Source organism: Peromyscus eremicus, chromosome 2, assembly GCF_949786415.1.
Source record: "Peromyscus eremicus chromosome 2, PerEre_H2_v1, whole genome shotgun sequence".
NCBI lineage: Eukaryota > Metazoa > Chordata > Mammalia > Rodentia > Cricetidae > Peromyscus > Peromyscus eremicus.
In genome coordinates this window covers 83,644,631-83,664,164 of record NC_081417.1, presented here as the reverse complement: position 1 = coordinate 83,664,164, position 19,534 = coordinate 83,644,631, and the positions used below count along the sequence as shown (strand labels likewise).

Sequence of the window (19,534 nt, the reverse complement as noted above, 5' to 3'; positions counted from 1 at the left end):
GTACTCTATGTGATGCTAAGGACTCATATATACCCAGATTTAAAAATCAATATCAGCAATCTTCAAATATTTATTTAATGTTGTTTGACATATGAAAAACTGAATACAGAACTCTGTATATTTGCTGATCAGTCAACATTTAGACCTACCACTTAGGGGCACTGCCTGTCAGCAAAGGCTCTCAGTAGGCAGCTCTCCCATGATCTCTACACATCAGGCTTTGTTTGCCCAAGTGATTGCCTTTATTATTGAATTTTGACCCTTGCATTCTGTATTTGTGAATGGAGAGTGGAAAATGCAAGATCTACAGCTTGCAGTGAAGGCAACGATATAATAAGCTTAATATACCCAAGAAAAAGGTGGAAATCACTTCAGCATAACACATGTCAGTAATCACACAGATTGTGAATAGAAGCTCTACTTTGGATTTATATGCCATCAATTTGAAGCTTGATAATCCTAGCAAATTATGTTTCCTTATGCTATAAAATGGCAACTATAATCCCTGTATGTTTCATGAGGATTAAACTGTATAATTGTGAACAGTGTTGGTAACACTTAGCAGCAGTATCAGTGTATTCTGAGAACTTTTCTGAAATGTGATTTCTCAACCTCCACTCCAGAATTCCCAAGACAGATACTTTGAGGATAGCTACTTCAGACCCAGCCTTCTGGGTGACCTCAGGGCTTCCCAAAGTTAGAACAGTGCTGCAGAATGTAGAGTCCAGGTGGTCTAGGCTTAAGTCACTCTGCTTTTTACTACAAGTAGATTCAAAATGAATTATGTCAACGTTATTGCCTCAGTTTTCTCATCTGCCAATTACAATGATATGCTTCTCTAGGTCTGTAATGAGAGAAGAGCTGGAGAGAGGTGGGGAGAGGAGAGAGAGAGAGAGAGAGACAGACAGACAGACAGACAGACAGACAAAGAGACAGAGTCAGAGAGATCACAGTAAGACCTGAATAAATGGTAGCTGGTTATTTTATCATTCTCATTCTTTCATTCTTTCTGATTTTAATTTCACTTAACCCAATTAGTATCCTGATAAATTGTGAAAGAAAATAAAAATGAAAATGTGCTTATGGAGTATTGAAAGTATATTATGAAAGGAACTTTTCTAACAATAGAAGCAATTAAATTTTGTTAGTCTTTCTGATTATCCAGGGATGGACCCTCCCCTACAGCATGATAGCCTGTGGTTTTAATGTTTCTATTTTGACCATCATATGATTTGGGGAACATATCATGCCAAAATGTACTGTGCTAGTAACACATTGCAGGCCGGGGGCTACGGTATCTCACCAAGGATTTACTGCTCTACCAAAAAGGAGAGAAAATATGGGCAGAGGTAGAGGGAGAGTGGCCAAGTTTTGTCAATCAGAGCCCTGAAGGCCAGGCCCTCCTGCAGTGTACTTGCTTGGCTAGAGACTATTCCAAGAAATACCACTGGGACAGGAAACTCTGTATCCTGCCTCTCAGGTACAACCTGAGCAGGTGTGACCGGCAGGTGGTCAGATGACCAGTGCACCTGGGCCCAGCAGGGAAATATCACTAGGGGTCCAAAAACAGAGGATACTGGAGTGAGAAGGCAGCTGCAAGCCAAATCTCAGGGAGGGATGGAGATGGGTCAGAGAGCAGAGTACAATGCCCTCTTTGGGGAGGGAATTCCACAGAGGATGAGCTCCAAGAACCCAGTCCTATATCTGCTACACAGTTCTTGTCAGGCTTTGGACAAATGATTGATACCTGCAAGTTCTTACACCTGAAAACTAAAGGAATTGCTGCTGTGAATACTCATGATTTTAACTATTTATATCTAAGCATAAACACTATCCAGAGTGGATATATTTTCTAAGAAATGCCCTTAACTGTGATATTACCTTCTGTAGCTCAAATAACCACCTCCATCGTCAGTGTTGGTCCATATCACCACAGGTATCATTGCTGTTGTCATGGAAACCCTCGCATCTCTACATGCCTGGCTACAGGTCTTCTATCTACATGATGGTGTCCTAGGACTGCAGTGTTATATTGTCCCCAAAGTCTGGCCCATCAACAGCCATTGTCATATATCCCAAGATATACCTTTGCCCAAAGGTTTAATGATAACTCTTTATAATATTTTCTAACTCTTAAATTTCCAGAAGGGTTTCCTTCTTGATTTCTCTAAGTCTTTTCTTTCTGTCTTCTCTTTGCTTCCTTTCACTCACATTTACTCTAAGCCTGGATTTTGAAGAGACTGATTACAGTTATGAATCATAGCTAAACTTCATAAAGTCATATAACTACAATCCTCAACTTGCCTGTCTATAAAACCAGTAGAATTACGTGTATTCCTTGCAACCTCTAGGAAGAGTAAATACATAAATAAGCACAGTATACTTAATACTGGGCCTGTTTGCTAACCATCACTCAAAAATAAGCAAGCATTAATCCCACCATATTCATCTTCAGTGTCATCATAGACTTACCTACACACACACACACACACACACACACAAACATGCACATGCACACACACACACACACACACACACACACACACACACACACACACACACCCCTTTGACTGGTTCTGCCTTTTAACATGAACGCTATTAAACTTACTTCTGGTTCAAGAACCAAAGGGAACAATTTACATACCTATTCTCATGGAACATGATGTAAGTGTGTGTGTGGGGTGTGTGTGTGTGTGTGTGTGTGTGTGTGTGTGTGTGTGTGTGTGTTTGCATGCATGTGTGTAGTTGTGTTTGAAACACAATTTCATATAATCCAGGCTGGTTTTGAACTCTTCACTTGTCCAAGACTGGCATAAGCTACAACCTGATCTTCCTGTTTCTATCTCCCAAGAGCTGGGTTATGCCTGAATGCTTGGCTCCAGGCGGACTCTTTTTTTTTATTTTTTAATTAAGAAATTTTCTACTCACCCCAAATACCACCCACAGATGCCATCTCCTCCCTCCTCCCACCCCCAGCCCTCCCTCCCAAGCCACCCCACATCCCCTAAATCAAGGTCTCCCATGAGGAGTCAGCAGAGCCCAGCACACTGAGCCGAGGCAAGTCCAAACCCCTCCTCATCACACCAAGGCTGCACAAGATGCCACACCGCAGCCACTGGGTTCCCAAAAGCCTGCCCATGTACCAGGGATGGATCCTGATTACCTGCCCCTCTGTCCCCCAAACAGTGCAGGCTAAACAATTGTCTCCCATATCCAGAGGGCCTAGTCCAGTCCACCACAGCCACTAGTCCACAGTTCATGGGTCTTCACCAGTGTGGCCAGTCATTTCTGTACATCTTCCCATCACGATCTTGAAGTCTCCCACCTGCAGAATCCCTCCTCTCTCCCATCAACTATATTCCTGGAGCTTAGCTCCAGGCAGACTCTTAAAGTATAATGTGAGCATGCAGGTAGGTTTGCGTGTGTGTGTGTGTGTGTGTGTGTGTGTGTGTGTGTGTGTGTGTGTGTAAGTACCTGTATATTGTGTGTCTGTGTTTTTGAGCCCTGGAGAGGCTGCTTTTATCCTTTCCTGCATATGTAGCTCAAACTCACTGTATAGTGCAATCAGTTGGAATGGCTCTGTGGGAATGCATTAATGCCACTCTGATTTTGTGCCTTCCCAAATCATCTGCTTTGTCTATCTCCTTGCCTAGGAAGTACCTCATGGCAACTGGGAACACTGATTGCATGTGCTTACAAAGTAATGTGAAAGGTTATGGCTAACAACATGAATCTAATAAATAGCCAGCTTATCTATACTTAATGCTTTATAGAAGGAAGAGAAAAATAAAAAGAACTTAGGACCACTTATGTGATATTTAAAATCCCAAAACACAATGCTTTAAAAAATAATTAGGCATGTCTTCAAAATATGCTAGGGTATTGGTGGCACAGAACTCATGTGAGTAGCCAACCAAAGTCTGATTTGATTTGAAGTCTCACTCCATGAGGTGTAACCCGTACCTGAAATTGTTTGAGTGAGCAAGAGTCAGAGACTTGATAGCCTAGGACCTAGGGTAAAACCAAACACTACTGGTTTAAAGACAAACAAATAAAAAGTAACAATAAAATGATTCCTAATGATATTCTGTTATGCTCATAGAATGATTCCTTATTCAATCATCATCAGAGAGGCTGTCTCTTATAGCAGATGGGAACAGATACAGAGACCCAGTTAAATTTTGCAGAGAGAAAAACACACACACACACACACACACACACACACACACACAGAGAGAGAGAGAGAGAGAGAGAGAGAGAGAGAGAGAGAGAGAGAGAGAGAGAGAGAGAGAGAGAGAAATTAAGACCAACAAATAGACAAACAGATCTTGGAATGCATAGCTCTAAGTGAGATATCTACATAAAATAGCTCCCCACAGATCTCAAGGAACCATACAGAACAGGAGATAGAAAGAGTGTAAGAGTCAGAGGGGATGGAGGATACCAGGAAAACAAAGCCCTCTGAATCAAATAAGCAAAGTTCATATGAACTCAGAAACTAAAACAGAAAGCACAAGGCCTATAAAGGTCTGCACCTCGTAGGAGACCTACAAAGTTCCTCTGTGTACATATTATAGCTTTTAGCTTAGTATTTTTGTGGGACTTCAGTGTGTGAATGAGTGGGTCTCTGATTCTTGTTCCTGGACTTGGGGTTCTTTCCCTTCTCTTGGGTTGCCATGTCAAGCCACAATGTGATGGTTTTTATTGTATATTATAATATTTTATTTTGTCTTGTTTGGTTGTTATCCCCTAGAATCCTGTTCTTTTCTAATGAGAGTCAAAAAGGAGTGGATCTGTAGGGGAGGAGAGGTGATGAAAGAATGGGGGGAGTAGAAGGAGAAACTGTGATATAGTGTATGAGAAAGTAATCTATTTTCATTAAATGAAAATTTTTCAAAAAGTTTATGCATGTAACCCTGCTCATTTTGCTTCAGCCATATTGTTGATGCGTTAACAAATGTGTCTGAGAATCTCATGTGTGTCAACATGGTATTAAGTATTGTTGTTATGAAGAAAAGTAATATGCCATTGGTGATAGAAATGATGATTTTTATGCACACACACACATACACACACACACACACACACACACAATTACAATAAAATATAGTGAAAGTGACAATGAAGAAAGCCCAGAAGACTAAAGAGCAACCATTTCACTGAAAAAGTCAGGAATTCTTTTCAAAACAGAGTAATACCTCAGCTACATTTCTTGGGAGAGTCTGAGTCACAGGTCATGAGAGCATGACATTAGCTGAGAATTTCAATTAGCTCAATATGAATGCTAGCAATGATTATAATGGTAATAGTAATTGAAGTGTACTAACTACTATGTGTATGTGTCAGGTCTGTTTTGAGTATTTTGAATATATTAACTCATGGCAGGCTAGATAGAAGTAGAACACTGGGGCTTGGAATAAGCTGGTAGAGGCAAGGCTTCAGAAATAGAGATGGGCCATAGCTTGATATCCTCTGAATAGAGCAGGCATGAGGCTTAGAGTTTGATTATTTGATTATAGATGTTGAAAATCATAGATGGGTATGAGTTGATCTTGGCCAATTTCCTATTCTCCAGTAATCACTGTTAATATGTGTGTGGTGGTCATGAGGGTCAGATGGATAGTGGTCAGACTGGAAGTTCAGAGGGCAGCAAGCAGAGTTCTGAAATTATTCTCTTAAGAAAGTTCAACATCTGAATTAGGAAGCTGGTCAGGAAAAAAAAAGGAAATAACAGAATCTGACCTTTCATATATTAACTACAGAGAAAACACACACACACTCAGAGAGAAAGAGAGTTGGCTATAGAGCATGAATGAGGATTCTCATTTACACAGGCATCTTACCAGTTGCTACACCACTGAGGAAAATGTCCCTTCTTCCCCCCATCAAGCACTATCTTCATATAACTTTTCACAGATGTGTGGAAGCCCAGAAACCTCTTCTTTTTTTATGTCAATGAGGGTTAAGAAGTCTAATATTACACAGATCTTGTATAGATAATTACAGGTGCTGAGTTCAAGTGTGCAACCGCCTGACAGTCAGCATTCTGCACAGTTCCTCCTCTTACATCTTTCCAACCCTTCTTCCATGACTTTTTCTCTGAGCATTAGAGGAAAATTTATGAATGTTCCATTTATAACTGGGCAGAAAATTTTCTTTTAGTCCTTGATTACCCCACTGAAATGTGAGTTCAGTAGCCTATTCTTTGCACATATTTGTAGTCCTTCTAGAAGATTGAATCTTAGCAGATGATTGCTGATAGCAGGTTTAAAAACCTGAACTCCCCAATATCCAAGTGTATGGAAAGAATTTTACATACACATACCCTTATGTTCAAACTTGTAGGCCAGAGCGTTTCAGTTTTTGTCTTACTTAATTATTCGGAGCAGAAGTTGCCAGCCAGGGGAAATGACTGCTTGAAACATGTAATTTGCCTTCCAAAGAAGCTCATTTGGGCTTTGACATTTGACAGAGAAAGGTCTAGGGAGAAGGGCTGTTCAGAAAGTGTGTCTCTGCAATCTGACACTGCTTGAACTTTGGTGGGTTGATTTTTATAATCGCCAGATCATCAAAGGTTAAACTCATTTAAATTCTTACTTTACTAACAAAGAAAGAAAACAAAATGCCACAAGCTGCCTTAACCTACTGTCCTCAGCTACACATACTCTCTGGAGACTCTCAGAACATTTTGAATGTCTGCAAAAGGTGTAATGAAGTTGGCCAAGTTAATCTACCATCATCTAATGGCGTTCACTTTCTGCATGATTTCTTCTCTTAAAAGATCCAGAGACCAAAATCAGCTTTGCATAAAGTTTTCTTCTCTTCCAGTAGCAAGCAATCCACTCTTACCTTTCCCTCTAGGACTATCTATTGCACTATTTGATGCCAGGCATGGAGCTGGGCACTAGATACAAACCACTGAATATATGTTTGTTTATCTGGCTACTTTCCAAGCTCTCTCTGATGAAGATATAATAATCTTCTAATTTTCCTCTCCCACTGACTCTAGTCATTCCCTCACAGCACCCTGGAATACCCTAATAAAGCACTTGTGTAACATCTTCCCACTATTGGTTGGGAATATTTTTGGTTGCGAGTAACTCCAGGAATAGTTTAAATAAGCTAAGGCTAACTATTCTCAGTTAGGCATTTCATGTAGTTGACAGGTGGTATTTTTCTGGCTTAGTAATTAAAAGACCTGGTGGTCACTCTTCAGTGAAGAATAAAAGGTGGGGGGGGGGATGGATTTTGGGTCTGTTTCAAAAGAAAAATACCTCCACTATTTTATTGGCCATTTCTTTAATATAAGCCATCCTTAACTGTAAGGGAGGCTGGAAAAAATCAAAAGTGTATATGACTTGATTGTCTTAGATATATCATGCCTGTCATCTCAGGCTTGGTGCTGGGATTCTGTTCAAAGAAATAAGAACAGATAGCTATTATATATAAAGCAAATACTTGATACCTTAAACTGGTAAATGAAGCCCTGTTGACTATAATAAATAAAATGTGTGTGCAACACTAGAGATATTACAAAACCAGGATAAGTAGCTCTAGAAGTGACAAGATGTAAAATGTAATGAAAGTAGTTCTTGCCTCAAAGTCCTCATGAGCTGTTTGAAGATAGAGAAAGTTGAGGATGAATGACAGTAGGAGTAGGAGCTCAGTGACAAGGAGAGGGACTTCTTTGTGAAATGAAAAAATGCTACCAATCTGACTGTCTACTTGGTAGTCTATGGATTAGAGAGATGTAGAAAATCAAGAGAACAGTAAGGATGTTCTATGGGGTGTCTTTGTGACTGTTCGTAGAGAATTTGAGCTATAGAAAGGTTCTGGTAGGTAAGGAAGAGATTCTGTATTGAACTCCTGTCTTAACTGTGGAAATCTCTATAGATTTTAGAAGAAGTGCATATCCAAAAAGGTATGTTGCAATGATGTTGGTATTGGAGGATAAAGCTGCCCTTAATGGTTCCACCTTCCTTTGTGATTACTATACATGAAATCCCAGGAAGGAGCCACTTTCTTCAAATGATTCTTTTTAGACCACACATTCATGCTTGGACTGCATCCCCAGATGTTCTCAAGCTTAGAGGAAAAACAAAGTATTCTATTCAACTTTCTTTCTATTGTGAATGTAAGAATAGATAATAGTTTCTTACTTTAGGAAAATGAGTGTGCCTTTCTGCCAAGAAATGTGGATGAAGTAGAAGCTTATCAAAATCCATTTCCATTCAGATCTTGTATTACTCAGCTTTGTGTTACTACAACAAAACACTGGAGGCAGCCAACATATAATGAGAAAATATTTATTTAGGTCACAGTTTGGCATGTCCAAAGGCTAAGATCCTATTGGTTTGGTCTGTACTATGGTTAGCAGGACATCATAGCAGAAATCGGTGCAAGAGCAAAAGATCACATCTTAAATTGGAACAAAGGAAAAAGAGACCACAGTTTCACAGTTCTTTTCAAGACAACTCTCTCAATAATTTAATAGCCTCCTTCTCAGATCCACTTCTTAAAGGTACACAACACTTCCCTGTAGTAGAAAAGATTTCTGTGTCCTGCCTGGCCCATGGTCAGGACAAATCTCTCACCCACAGTCCTGCAGCCTTTTATAAAATAATCACACAGAGGCTTAATATTAATTATAACTGCCTGGCCATTGGCTCAGGCTTATTTCTGACTAGTTCTTATACATAAATTAATCCATAATTCTTATCTATGTTTATCCATGTGGCTCAGTACCTTTTTTTCAGTTCTGCCTTCACATCTTGCTTCCTCAGTGTCTGGCTGGCAACTCCTGACACTGCTCTTCCTCTTCCCAGCATTCTCCTTTAGTCTGCTAGCCCCACCTATACTTCCTGCCTGGCTACTGGCCTATCAGTGTTTTATTAAACCAGTGTATAACAGCATTATCCCATAGTACTTCCCTAAACTACAACACTAGAAAACAAACCTTTAATCCATGGGCACTTAGATGACCTAAACTATTGAGCTTTACCTATGCCATACCAGCTCCTGACTCAGGGCTCATGTGTAGTTATAATTCCATTTCATTTTTCTATAATTCTAGATACAATAACGTCTACTATCACTTGAACTGTCCCAGTAAATTCTTATTATCTCAAGAGACAAGTTACATAATTGTCATCATTTTTTTTTTTTTTTTGCATGAAGGAGCAAAAACAGAGATTGGGCATGTCTAACTGAAGTGGCTAAAGTTAGCCACTGTAGGACAAGAGCTTATGATTTTCACTGGTATATTACTGATTTCAGTAAGTTCACTATAGTACAATTACTCCCATACGGAATTTTTACCTCATACCTACTTGAAATTTACATTTCATTGACTTATCTAAAGCCAAAGCAATTATAATAGATTCATAGATGCATCCCACCCATCATGTGAACAAAAGCCACCAGTTGAGCCACACAAAAACCTGAATAATTTTAGTTGTCTCCTCTCTTTCCCCCATGTGCTTCTGACTTCCCATTCTGTTGCTAACTCAATTTCTCTTCCTTGGCCTTTATCTCTTACTTGTGCTTAGTCCTCAAGTTATGCTAAATTTGGTTTCTGGGATTTGAATCCATTATGTTTTTATAAGGGATATCTGACATTCTGTCCTCAGATCAGGTCTCTTGAACACTTTGGCAAATTGATGGAATCAAGTTAAGCTCCTGCAGCCTCAATTTTAATGTCAACCTAAGTCTGCTGCAGACCCTCAGAAAAGATACGCTTTGTCTTCCAGATAGGTTTTAGTCATTCTTACTGTTTATTTTTGCAGATAATATTTTTTGAGCTCTTGCTCTGAATCAAGTACTTAATCTGTCTTTTCTAGGCTCATCTATCAACACTCTGAACCTATAGATAGGATTGGTTTCATTGTGCAGAAAAATGATTGAGTCAAGTGTGGTTTGGTTCACTCGTATAAGGTCAGAAGGTTCTGTGGTTAGATAGAAAACAAACTCACTTTTATCTCTTTAAGACCAAATTTATCCAAGTGGAGTTTCATAGAACAAGCTTAAATCCTCTTTGGCAGATAATACTTCCTGATAATTCTTGCGTTTCCAGGAAGCTCCCCTGGGACGCATCAAGTGCAGGTCTTATATTTACATGATTTTACTTTCATCTCTTCATTCTGTGTTCTTTTGCATTAGGTTGTTTTTAGATTTTTGTGTAGACTTTCTCTCACTTCTCCATGTGTGTTCTGATTATCACAGCATGTACAGTTGGCTAACATTTCTTTCTTATATCCTTTATGGTCTTTTCTAGGCAACAAGGCCATATATAATTCTTGTAGCCCCTAAGGCCTCCATCATCAGAAATGATAGCAGGAGAAAATCACTGCTGAATTTGTCTACTATTAACTATGAAATTGGACAAAGTATATGGAAGTTGAAAATATGTCAGGAGAAATTGTACTTAGAATGAAGTGTACCTAAGGAAACTTGCAATGGAAACAGAAGTTTTAACAAGTGTGCCTGTCTCTTATGCAAGATACTGTTCCACACACAGATGTCAATGATTCAGCTCTTCTCTGAAAATTTACATGATGGTAAAGCTACCCCAGGACCATCTCCTGTTCTTACCTTTGTGTTAGACTTAGCAGTTAGTGTTTTGAATGCTGGGCTCTCTTGGTCCTTGTGATCTGTGACATAATGGAATCAAATTAAAGGCCCATTTACCAGCTTTATTGCTGATTATTTATAATGCTGGTGGTTCCAAAGTGCTTCTTTATAGAGTGCTTAAGCTGCCATCTCTGGAAAGAGCTTGCCATAAATGCCTCCACATGTACTGAATGTTATGCCCCACAGTCACAGTAAGAAGGCAAAAAGATTATTCTCAATTACTTCATATAGTCTACTTTATTGTTTTATTGTAATAAATTGTCACACCTTATGCTACTTTAAAATCAATAGTTTGCATTAAAAATAATGAAACAGGACTATTAATCTTGCTTAGCATTTCTATTACTTTTTGATAGTGAATACATAATATAGAAAAGATAATAATTATTCACTTCCAATCAATCAGTAGGAACATTTTCACATACTTTTCTGTGTCCCACTGTTATTGTACTTGTGAGAGCTGATGACAATGGGGGAATATATTTAAGAGCTCTTCGTTGGCATGAAATTCTTCATGCTATCCAAGCACCTGTCTTCATAATTCCTGGCATACCAAATATCATTTTAAAGTTTCTTAAGACAATACAATTACATGGATAAATGGATGGATTTTAGAGTCACTATTTTGGCTTAACTTCAACTTCAACTTGTCACCAGTATGATTTCAAAGATGCTGGGAATGTGTGGTGATTAATCTTAATTGTCAACTTGATGGGATCTAGAATCACTATGGATAGAAACCTCTAGACCTATTTATGAGGGAGTTTTTAGATTAGATTGACTGATGTGGAAAATCCCACATTAAAGGTGGACAGTACCACCTCTGTGGGTTCCAGACTGAGTAATAAGAAGAAAGCAAGCTTGAGTAGCAGTATTCATCTCTATCTGCCTCATATTATTCTAAATGCAATGTGACCAGCTGCCTCCCACTCCTGCTGTCTTGCCTTCCTGCCCTGATGGACTGAACACTCAAACACTATGTAAAAATAAACTTTTACTTCCTGTGGTTGCTTTCGTTAGGTAATTAGTGAAGAATGGCTGTTATTCAGTGCCTCAGAATATATTTCTACAGAGAGATGATAAGGTCTACATTGCAAAATTATTGCAAACATTGTTTATAGAACTTTTTTGGATATATCTAAACTGCCAGCACTCTGCTCCTGGGTGAAATTTTTGCAGAGAACACTGGGATGAATATGTAAGTTTGCCAATAAACTCTAGTCACATAAGAGGAGAGCAGAAACTGGGAAATGAGTACGCCATAATTGATGGTTGGACTTTATTTATTTATTTTTTTAATGATTCTATCTATCTATCTCAATTTACCAGTTACTTATTGAGCAGCTAAAGTATGCCAGGAGAAAGTCTGAAAGACAAATAAGATATAATATTTACTGCTTAATTATCTTAACATTGAGCCAAATAAACACATGTCACCAAAGTAATTTGAGTCCAAAGTTCAGAAAGACTGTTTTCTGGCTTGAAAAGGTTATTTTAAGTAAAGCATTAAACAGCACATAGACCTTCAATAAGTAAAAGTGAAGGAAGAAAATATTATGGGGAAAGAGAACATCAAAGGCAAATATCAAAAGGTTGGCAAAGATACGCCTTAATATCAGCACAAATTCCTCCCAGAGTCTTCATTGTAAAAAGTCCATCTCATGGGCTCTGTAATCTCTCTTCCTAAGCTTCTACTCTGTGTACTATTCTTTTAACCCACACTATATTCCATAATAAATTTTCACTTAAAAAGAAAGTATGTAACCTGTTTGTGCTTCTGTAAGTTTTCACTTATTGTCAATTTAACTAGAGTTGATGTGTTCAACTGAAAATCTATTCTCCTGGAAGACCCAGTTCATACTTCATATCACCTAAGAAGTCTTCCTTGACAGTCTCTGGTAGCAGCTCATTGTAGTGAAAACTGTTCTATGTCAGATTCTGTTTCTTGGCTCTATAAACATATAAATTAATGAATAAATGAGCAGAAGTATGAAATCATGTATAGTATATTGAGAAAAGATCAAGTGAAAGAGAATTGAGACACCATCTATACAATGAACAGGGATTGATGATTATCCAAAAAGCTCCTACATTTTTTCATCTTTTTGGATAGAACCATTGGAGACCTTAGCTGAAGTTACTTAGAATTGTTCTACATGAGAATAAATCTAACCATGTTGTGCAGAACATCTTGTCATCGAATAAACTAGAAGCAATATAAACAGTTCAGTTAATGAGATAATGAAATGAAATACTTAATAACTGCAATGAAAAGAAGATGACAGTGGAGAATGTTTTACTGGAAGAACATAGAAGTTGGATTGATTAGAAGATGGAAGAAATGTAAAAGGAGATGAATCTTCTTTTACAGTCCCTCTTTGAACTGAAAACATTATTGGGACAGGTTGTTCTCAAACCACTATCAATTTTACTGCACCTTAGAAAGTGGGTTGCTAATTGCATCAAAGCAGACAAATAGCGTACAGATTTTTTAATGTATCCCTGTATTAGGGTCACTTGAGTATTAATAGTTTATGCCTGAAAATGTGATGGTCCTATATATTCTTGCCTTTCACTCAGTCTAATCTGTAAGCTAATTTCTTTATCTCTCTTCATCAGCATCTCTAGGGCACTGATCCTGAAAGCATAATTTGTAAGGTGGCAGCATCAGAAGTTCCAAGGAGCTTGTAGAAAGCAGAATCTTAAGTCCCAACTCAAAGCCATTATGTCAGAGTCCCCATTTTAACAAATCCCAAATAATTCTTATGCACATTATGGACCGATAAGTACTACTTCAGAAATTTAGCACTTTGATACCATAAAAGTAGCTGGAAAGAATGAAAACAATTACTGGCATACACTAGAATCATTTGGAGAAAAAATTTAAGCACTTTTATTATTATATTAGTATTTATTAATTATATAAAATAATGGTTTGTTAAGACATTTTCATACATGTATATAATATACTTAAACCATATTAACATTTTATAGCTTGTCCCCACTTCCTCTGACCCTCTTGATTTTTCCAAATAGTCTCCCTTCTGTTTTCAAGATTGTGCTCTAGAATAGTTGTAGTTGGAAGTTTTCCTGTGTCCTACCCAGCTGGTGGTTGGGACAAATCTCTCCCACTTGTATCTACCAAGTAAGCACACAGAGGCTTAATATTATTTATAACTGCTCAGCCATTAGCTTGGGATTATTACTGACTAGCTCTTACACTTAAATTAACCCATAATTTTTATCTATGTTTAGCCATGTGGCTTGGTACCTTTTCTCAGTTCTGCCTTGTCATCTTGCTTCCTTTGTGTCTGGCTGGTGACTCCTGACTCAGCTCTTCCTCTTCCCAGAATTCTCCTCATCTGCTTACCCCGCCTATACTTCCTACCTGGCTACTGGCCAGTCAGCGTTTTATTTATCAACCAATCAGAGCAACACATATTCACAGCATACAGAACGACATCCCACAGCAAACAGTTAAATCCAAATCTTTTGAGGTGAATAGCAGAGAATATATCCTTAATGATTGTCATATGATTCCAGTATCCAACCAAGGTTAAATGTCACTTACCTAAAAGTAAAATTTGGATATGGTCATAAAGGAAGAAGCTGTCTTCTTTTCTTCTTCCTCCACCTAGCTTTCATCCCAAGCTATGGGCTCTAGCATAGTTTAGCAATTACATCATTTGGTTTCAGAAATAGGCCCTGAAAAAGGTAATGTGAAACTTTTGATTTCATATTTGCTGTTATGATTTGTGGCTTTTATCCTCAGAGTTCTTACAGGCAGGAAGAATAGGTGATGTCAGACAAGATTCAAGGATTGCCATGTATCTCCTAGGACATATTAATGGCAGTCCAACAGCCAACCATTGCTAATGTGAAATGTGAACACTTGTCGTTTGAATATGAAGTATCATTTAAAGACCCATGTGTCAAAGACTCAGTTCCTAAAGACTTGTTCAGAGGTGGGAAATTTGGAAAGTGGTCAGATTATAAGAACTTGGACTTATCAGTGATTTATAACTTGGTAGCATTGGACATGGTGGAATCCAGACAATAGAGTCTGGTTGGAAGATCACCAGAGGCATGCCTCGGAAGGGTATGTCTTATACCCAATGCTCAAGTTTACATCTCCGCTCTCTTCTTCTTCCCCCTCCCTATCTTCTTCCTTCCTTCTTTCCCCACTCCTGCCCTCCTCCCCTTCTTCCTGTCTGCCACAAGATAAGCAGCTTTCCTCTTTCTTCCTTGTGTTGATTCTAAAAGCAATGGAGCCATCTCATAAGAAACTGAAATCTGTAAAACCATGAACCCAAATAAATCCTGGTTCAAGTCATTTTGCTCAGACATTTTGTCATAGAAATGTGATGAACACAGATTTTCATGCTCATGAAAATAGATATTCCATGGCAAACAAGGGAAAGAGAATAGCTTACTTAAAATGAAGCCTCAAATGCAGCATGTTCTTCATTCCTTTCTTTCAGATAAACCAACACAATTCAGAAGATATATACCGGTATTCCATACTAAATTTCACCTGTTGAACTCAGCTGATTAAGTTCTCTCCCACCCTTCAATATTGTAGATAAAACCTTCTGACCAGAGGTCCAAGTTAATCCATACTTCATACAATGTATTGTCAATTTTTAAAAAGAGAACATTAATTCTGGGATGTTATTATCAAAAATGGAAGGAAAATTCATTGGAAGGAAAATTAAAGGAAAGTTGGTTTCACTGTAATAATAAAAGACAATCTTTTATCCAAGTCAGGCTCTATAGCTGATTGTTCTAAACCACTGTGCTAACAAAGAACAAATTGAATTATCTTCACCCATGATTAAAGAACAGATAAGGGTTTTTAATTACCCAAACCTTGTTTTGCTTTTTCATAAGTGGTTTGGGTTAAGCTAGCTAGCTGAATGGTGAAGGAATGTGAAGACTTTTCTATAAATTAACCAAGTAAGAAAGAAATTCATGGATGGCCAAATGTATGTGTAGATGGATGGAAAGTTATACGGTTACAGAAATAAGTTTCAGAACCTATGGCGACAGAATCTTTCAAATACCTTCAAAGGATATGACAGGACTCCTTTTGGCTAAAAATATGTTTCCAACATAAATAATAACAACATGTATCCAAGATAAATCACAACAATAACTGTCAGTCATCATTTTCTGAACATCATTTCTGTGCCAGGCACTGAACAGATCTGCAGGGTAGGTATCATTTTTTAAAAGTAGTTTAAGGCATAAAAAAATCATAATTTGTTTAAGAAACTCGTGGAGTTAGGATTTAAATGGATGTTTATCTTACTTTTAAAACACGGAGTTCCCTTTTTTTTTTTTCCGACATCTTAGGGAGGCTGCAGTGGTCATTGCCACTCTCCGAGCTACATCATGCCGCCCAAGGATGACAAGAAGAAGAAAGATGCCGGAAAGTCGGCCAAAAAAGACAAAGACCCAGTAAATAAGTCTGGTGGCAAGGCCAAAAAGAAGAAGTGGTCCAAAGGCAAAGTTCGGGACAAGCTCAACAATCTGGTCCTGTTTGACACAGCTACATACAACAAACTCTGTAAGGAGGTTCCCAACTACAAGCTCATCACTCCAGCTGTGGTCTCCGAGAGACTGAAGTTTCAAGGTTCTTTGGCCAGGGCAGCCCTTCAGGAGCTACTTAGTAAAGGACTCATCAAGCTGTTTTCAAAGCACAAAGCCCAAGTAATTTACACCAGAAACACAAAGGGTGGAGATGCCCCAGCTGCTGGCGAAGATGCTTGAACAGGTTCAATCAGCTGTACATTTGGAAAAATAAAACTTTATTAAATCAAAAAAAAAAAAAAAACACGGAGTTCCTTTCATTGTACACTATTCCATTCGATTAGCATTAATGTTTTTCACTGTTGGGATGGAGGACAAGAAGACAGTCTCACACATCCCTGTGTGTATATATTTATCTCCCTGAAAAAAATCATTTCTACCAATATGCACCATTTATAAAATTTTATAGTTTTCTGACCTCTAAATTCAAATGAAAGTCCACACTAAGAAACATTTTGACAAAGACTAAAAGCAAAGCAGTAAGTAGAAGTAGAAAAAGAGAAAAGCAGACAAAAAAATGCGAGATCATTTACAAAGAATGTCTAAAACATACTCTGTTTAGAACAAATATATTTTTGGAATTCTGTTCTCTTAAAATTCTCTTTTAAATTATCATATTATATGCATATATTTGCATAATTGAAAATTAATGTTTAAACACTCCTATCAGCCAAAATATATCTGAAGCAAGGAGAGAATTTGCACCTTGCCAATTTGACTTTTGTAATGTCATAGTCATTGTTCAATTCCAGACCATGTTGTGCATGAAAAATGGTGTCTGGGTCACATCTATATCAACCACCAGTCTTTTTCTGCTCATGAGATTATGCTGTCATCAGTCTCCACTGTAGTCAAGCATGCTTTATTAGAGTGGAATAATTTTTTAAGGAATGCATTCTTGAAATGCTGCTTTGTAAATAGACTACTGTCTACTGCCCTACACTTTCTCTTGGCTGTTTTGAAGCAATGCCATGTCATATATATAAAAACATTCTACAACATCTCCCAAAAGCCACAGCACCAGAGCAATGACTTTCCCTACTCTTGAATGTATTTTGTACCATACATGTGATATTCTGTGGCTTCTCTTATGTATAGGCATGTGGATGCTGGTGCCTGTGCGTTCATGTATATATGGAGTCCAGAGGTCAACAGCAGATCTCTTCCTTTGATTGCTGGCTTGATTGCTTTCCATCTCATTTTTGGGAAAGGGTCTCTCATGAGATCTGGATCCTTCTGTCTCCACATCCCAAGCACTAAGATTATAGGTGAAAGCCAGCTTAGGCAACTTTTTACATAGGTTTTAAGGAATGGAACTCAGGTCCTGATGCTTGCACAAATACTGAGCCATCGCATAGCCCACGACTTGTCTTATTTGCATTCAATTCTGCTTAACTCATTCTATCTCCTTCTCTTCAAGGATGACTTCCATTTATCTCTCAAGCTGAAGCTATCTAGATTAATTCAACTTATATTTGAAAACATTTTGATTAGACATGACCTCCTCAGCTCTTATAGATAGTGATAGAGTTGAGAAAACCATTAGTGACTTTTAGACATATATGCCATGATAAATAATGTAGACAATGGAATGAGGAAAAGTTCATCTGAAATTTTGGAATTACAGTTTGTACTATTGGAAGATGCTGTGATTAATGGCACTTCTTTGATTTGATTTTTATATTATCAAAAGACAATTTTGGGATTCCGAGAAAATCATGGGGTAGGAAGCACCAGGAGTCTGTCTCCATATCTAGACAACTGCACAGGCAGAATCTGTTCACTAAAGATAGATGTTTGAGAATTCTGAGTTGATTGAAAGCTTGTAACTTCTAGGAGAAGGAAGGCTGGATGGAAAATTATGGTTAATTTTGGTCAATTTTAGCTCTTTTCATAGTAGCCACTGCCTGTGTCTGCCAGCTATGCACTTACTCCTTGCAGGAGCCAGGAAACAAAAAGCATTCTTTCTTCCAAATATCAGCAATTTATGCACTGATCACTAATTTCTGCTTCTGGCCACAGTGGTGCAGTTGGGGAGGTCAGTATTCAATGTTGTTACCTAGCCTTCCACTGTTGCAAGCCCCTCTTCTAGCTGAAGTGACTACTAGACAATGGGAAGAATCAGTGTACTTTTTAAAGTTTTTAATTAAAATAAAAATGACATCACTTTCTCCCTCCCTTTCATCCTCCAGCTCCTCCCAGATAACTTTCCTTGAGACTATTCCATGCTCCCTACTCTCAAACTGATTTCCTCTTTTAATTTGATTTTTTATTGTTCCCTGTGTATGTGTGTGTGTGTGTGGGGGGGTGAATGGATGTATATAAACACAACCTTGTGAGTCTGCTTTTGGTTTTTGTGCGTAAGTGGTTTCAAGCCTGATAACTCTGCATTGGCTCAGGGAACATCAAGGAAGATGGTGTAAGATCCAGAATACCTGGAAGTTTGCTATCAAACAGTCTCTTTAACAACGGCTGCACTGTTCCAAACCTGGAGCAATGACAATATCCACAGACATTTCAACGTTGAAGAAAGAAACATTTTCAGGGTCCCACCCCTAGACAAAGGACTACAGGCAACTAAAGACTGCTAGGAGAAGGAGAGTTAGCCTTTCCCCGCGATGAACCCTGCCTTACTGGGGTTTTTTATTTGTAATGGCCTTCATCTCTTTATTGTTCCTCTTTCTTCCTTTGAGATGCAGATAATCCAAGACCAGAACACTCAGAAGCAATTCCATACATAGATTTATTTCTAAAGGACCACATATGCCCAGGAAAAGAAGGCGGCATAGAAAAGGCCTGGGATGGCCTTAAGATTACAGCACAGGCTAATGCTACAACAGCCTCAAAAGAAGAAAACTCTGAAACAGCCAACTCTGGGGAGTGAAAGAATCGGACTTCCAGACATACTGTATAACTCTATTCAAAAGGTCCTGTTTCCAACAAGTAGAACAAAAAGCATACAAGGAAAGAGGGAGGCATGGCTCACTCCAAAAGAAACAAGAAAAGCACAGCTGTCAGCAAATTGTCTCCCTGGAAAGGGCCTTCTACCAACTCCATTGTACAAAGGCTTTAAAACAACTTCTTAACAAATACTTTCTTTTTAGAGGAAAAAAAAAAAAACAGAAAATTTGTTATACACTTAGGTTATGTTTATGTTTTTCTATTTTTTGTTTTGTTTTGTTTTGAGACAGGGTTTCTCTGTGTAGTTTTGGTGCTTGTCCTAGATCTTGTCCTGGCCTCAAACTCACAGAGATCTGCCTGGCTTTTCCTCCCGAGTGCTGGGATTAAAGACATACACTACTGCCGCCCACCC

The 19,534-nt window shown here is 38.3% G+C and overlaps 1 protein-coding gene across 1 annotated transcript; it reads left to right on the top strand.

Moving 5' to 3' along the window:
* Nucleotides 1–15,965: 15,965 nt before the first annotated feature.
* Nucleotides 15,966–16,458, top strand: LOC131904960 (small ribosomal subunit protein eS25-like). The gene has a single exon (XM_059255938.1). The coding sequence runs from the start codon at nt 16,024–16,026 to the stop codon at nt 16,399–16,401; it is 378 nt and encodes a 125-aa protein (XP_059111921.1). The 5' UTR covers nt 15,966–16,023; the 3' UTR covers nt 16,402–16,458.
* Nucleotides 16,459–19,534: the final 3,076 nt, after the last annotated feature.

Bases quoted from the DNA above. Each gene is read 5' to 3' on its own strand.
- LOC131904960 (XM_059255938.1), top strand. From the start codon at position 16,024: ATGCCGCCCAAGGATGACAAGAAGAAGAAAGATGCCGGAAAGTCGGCC.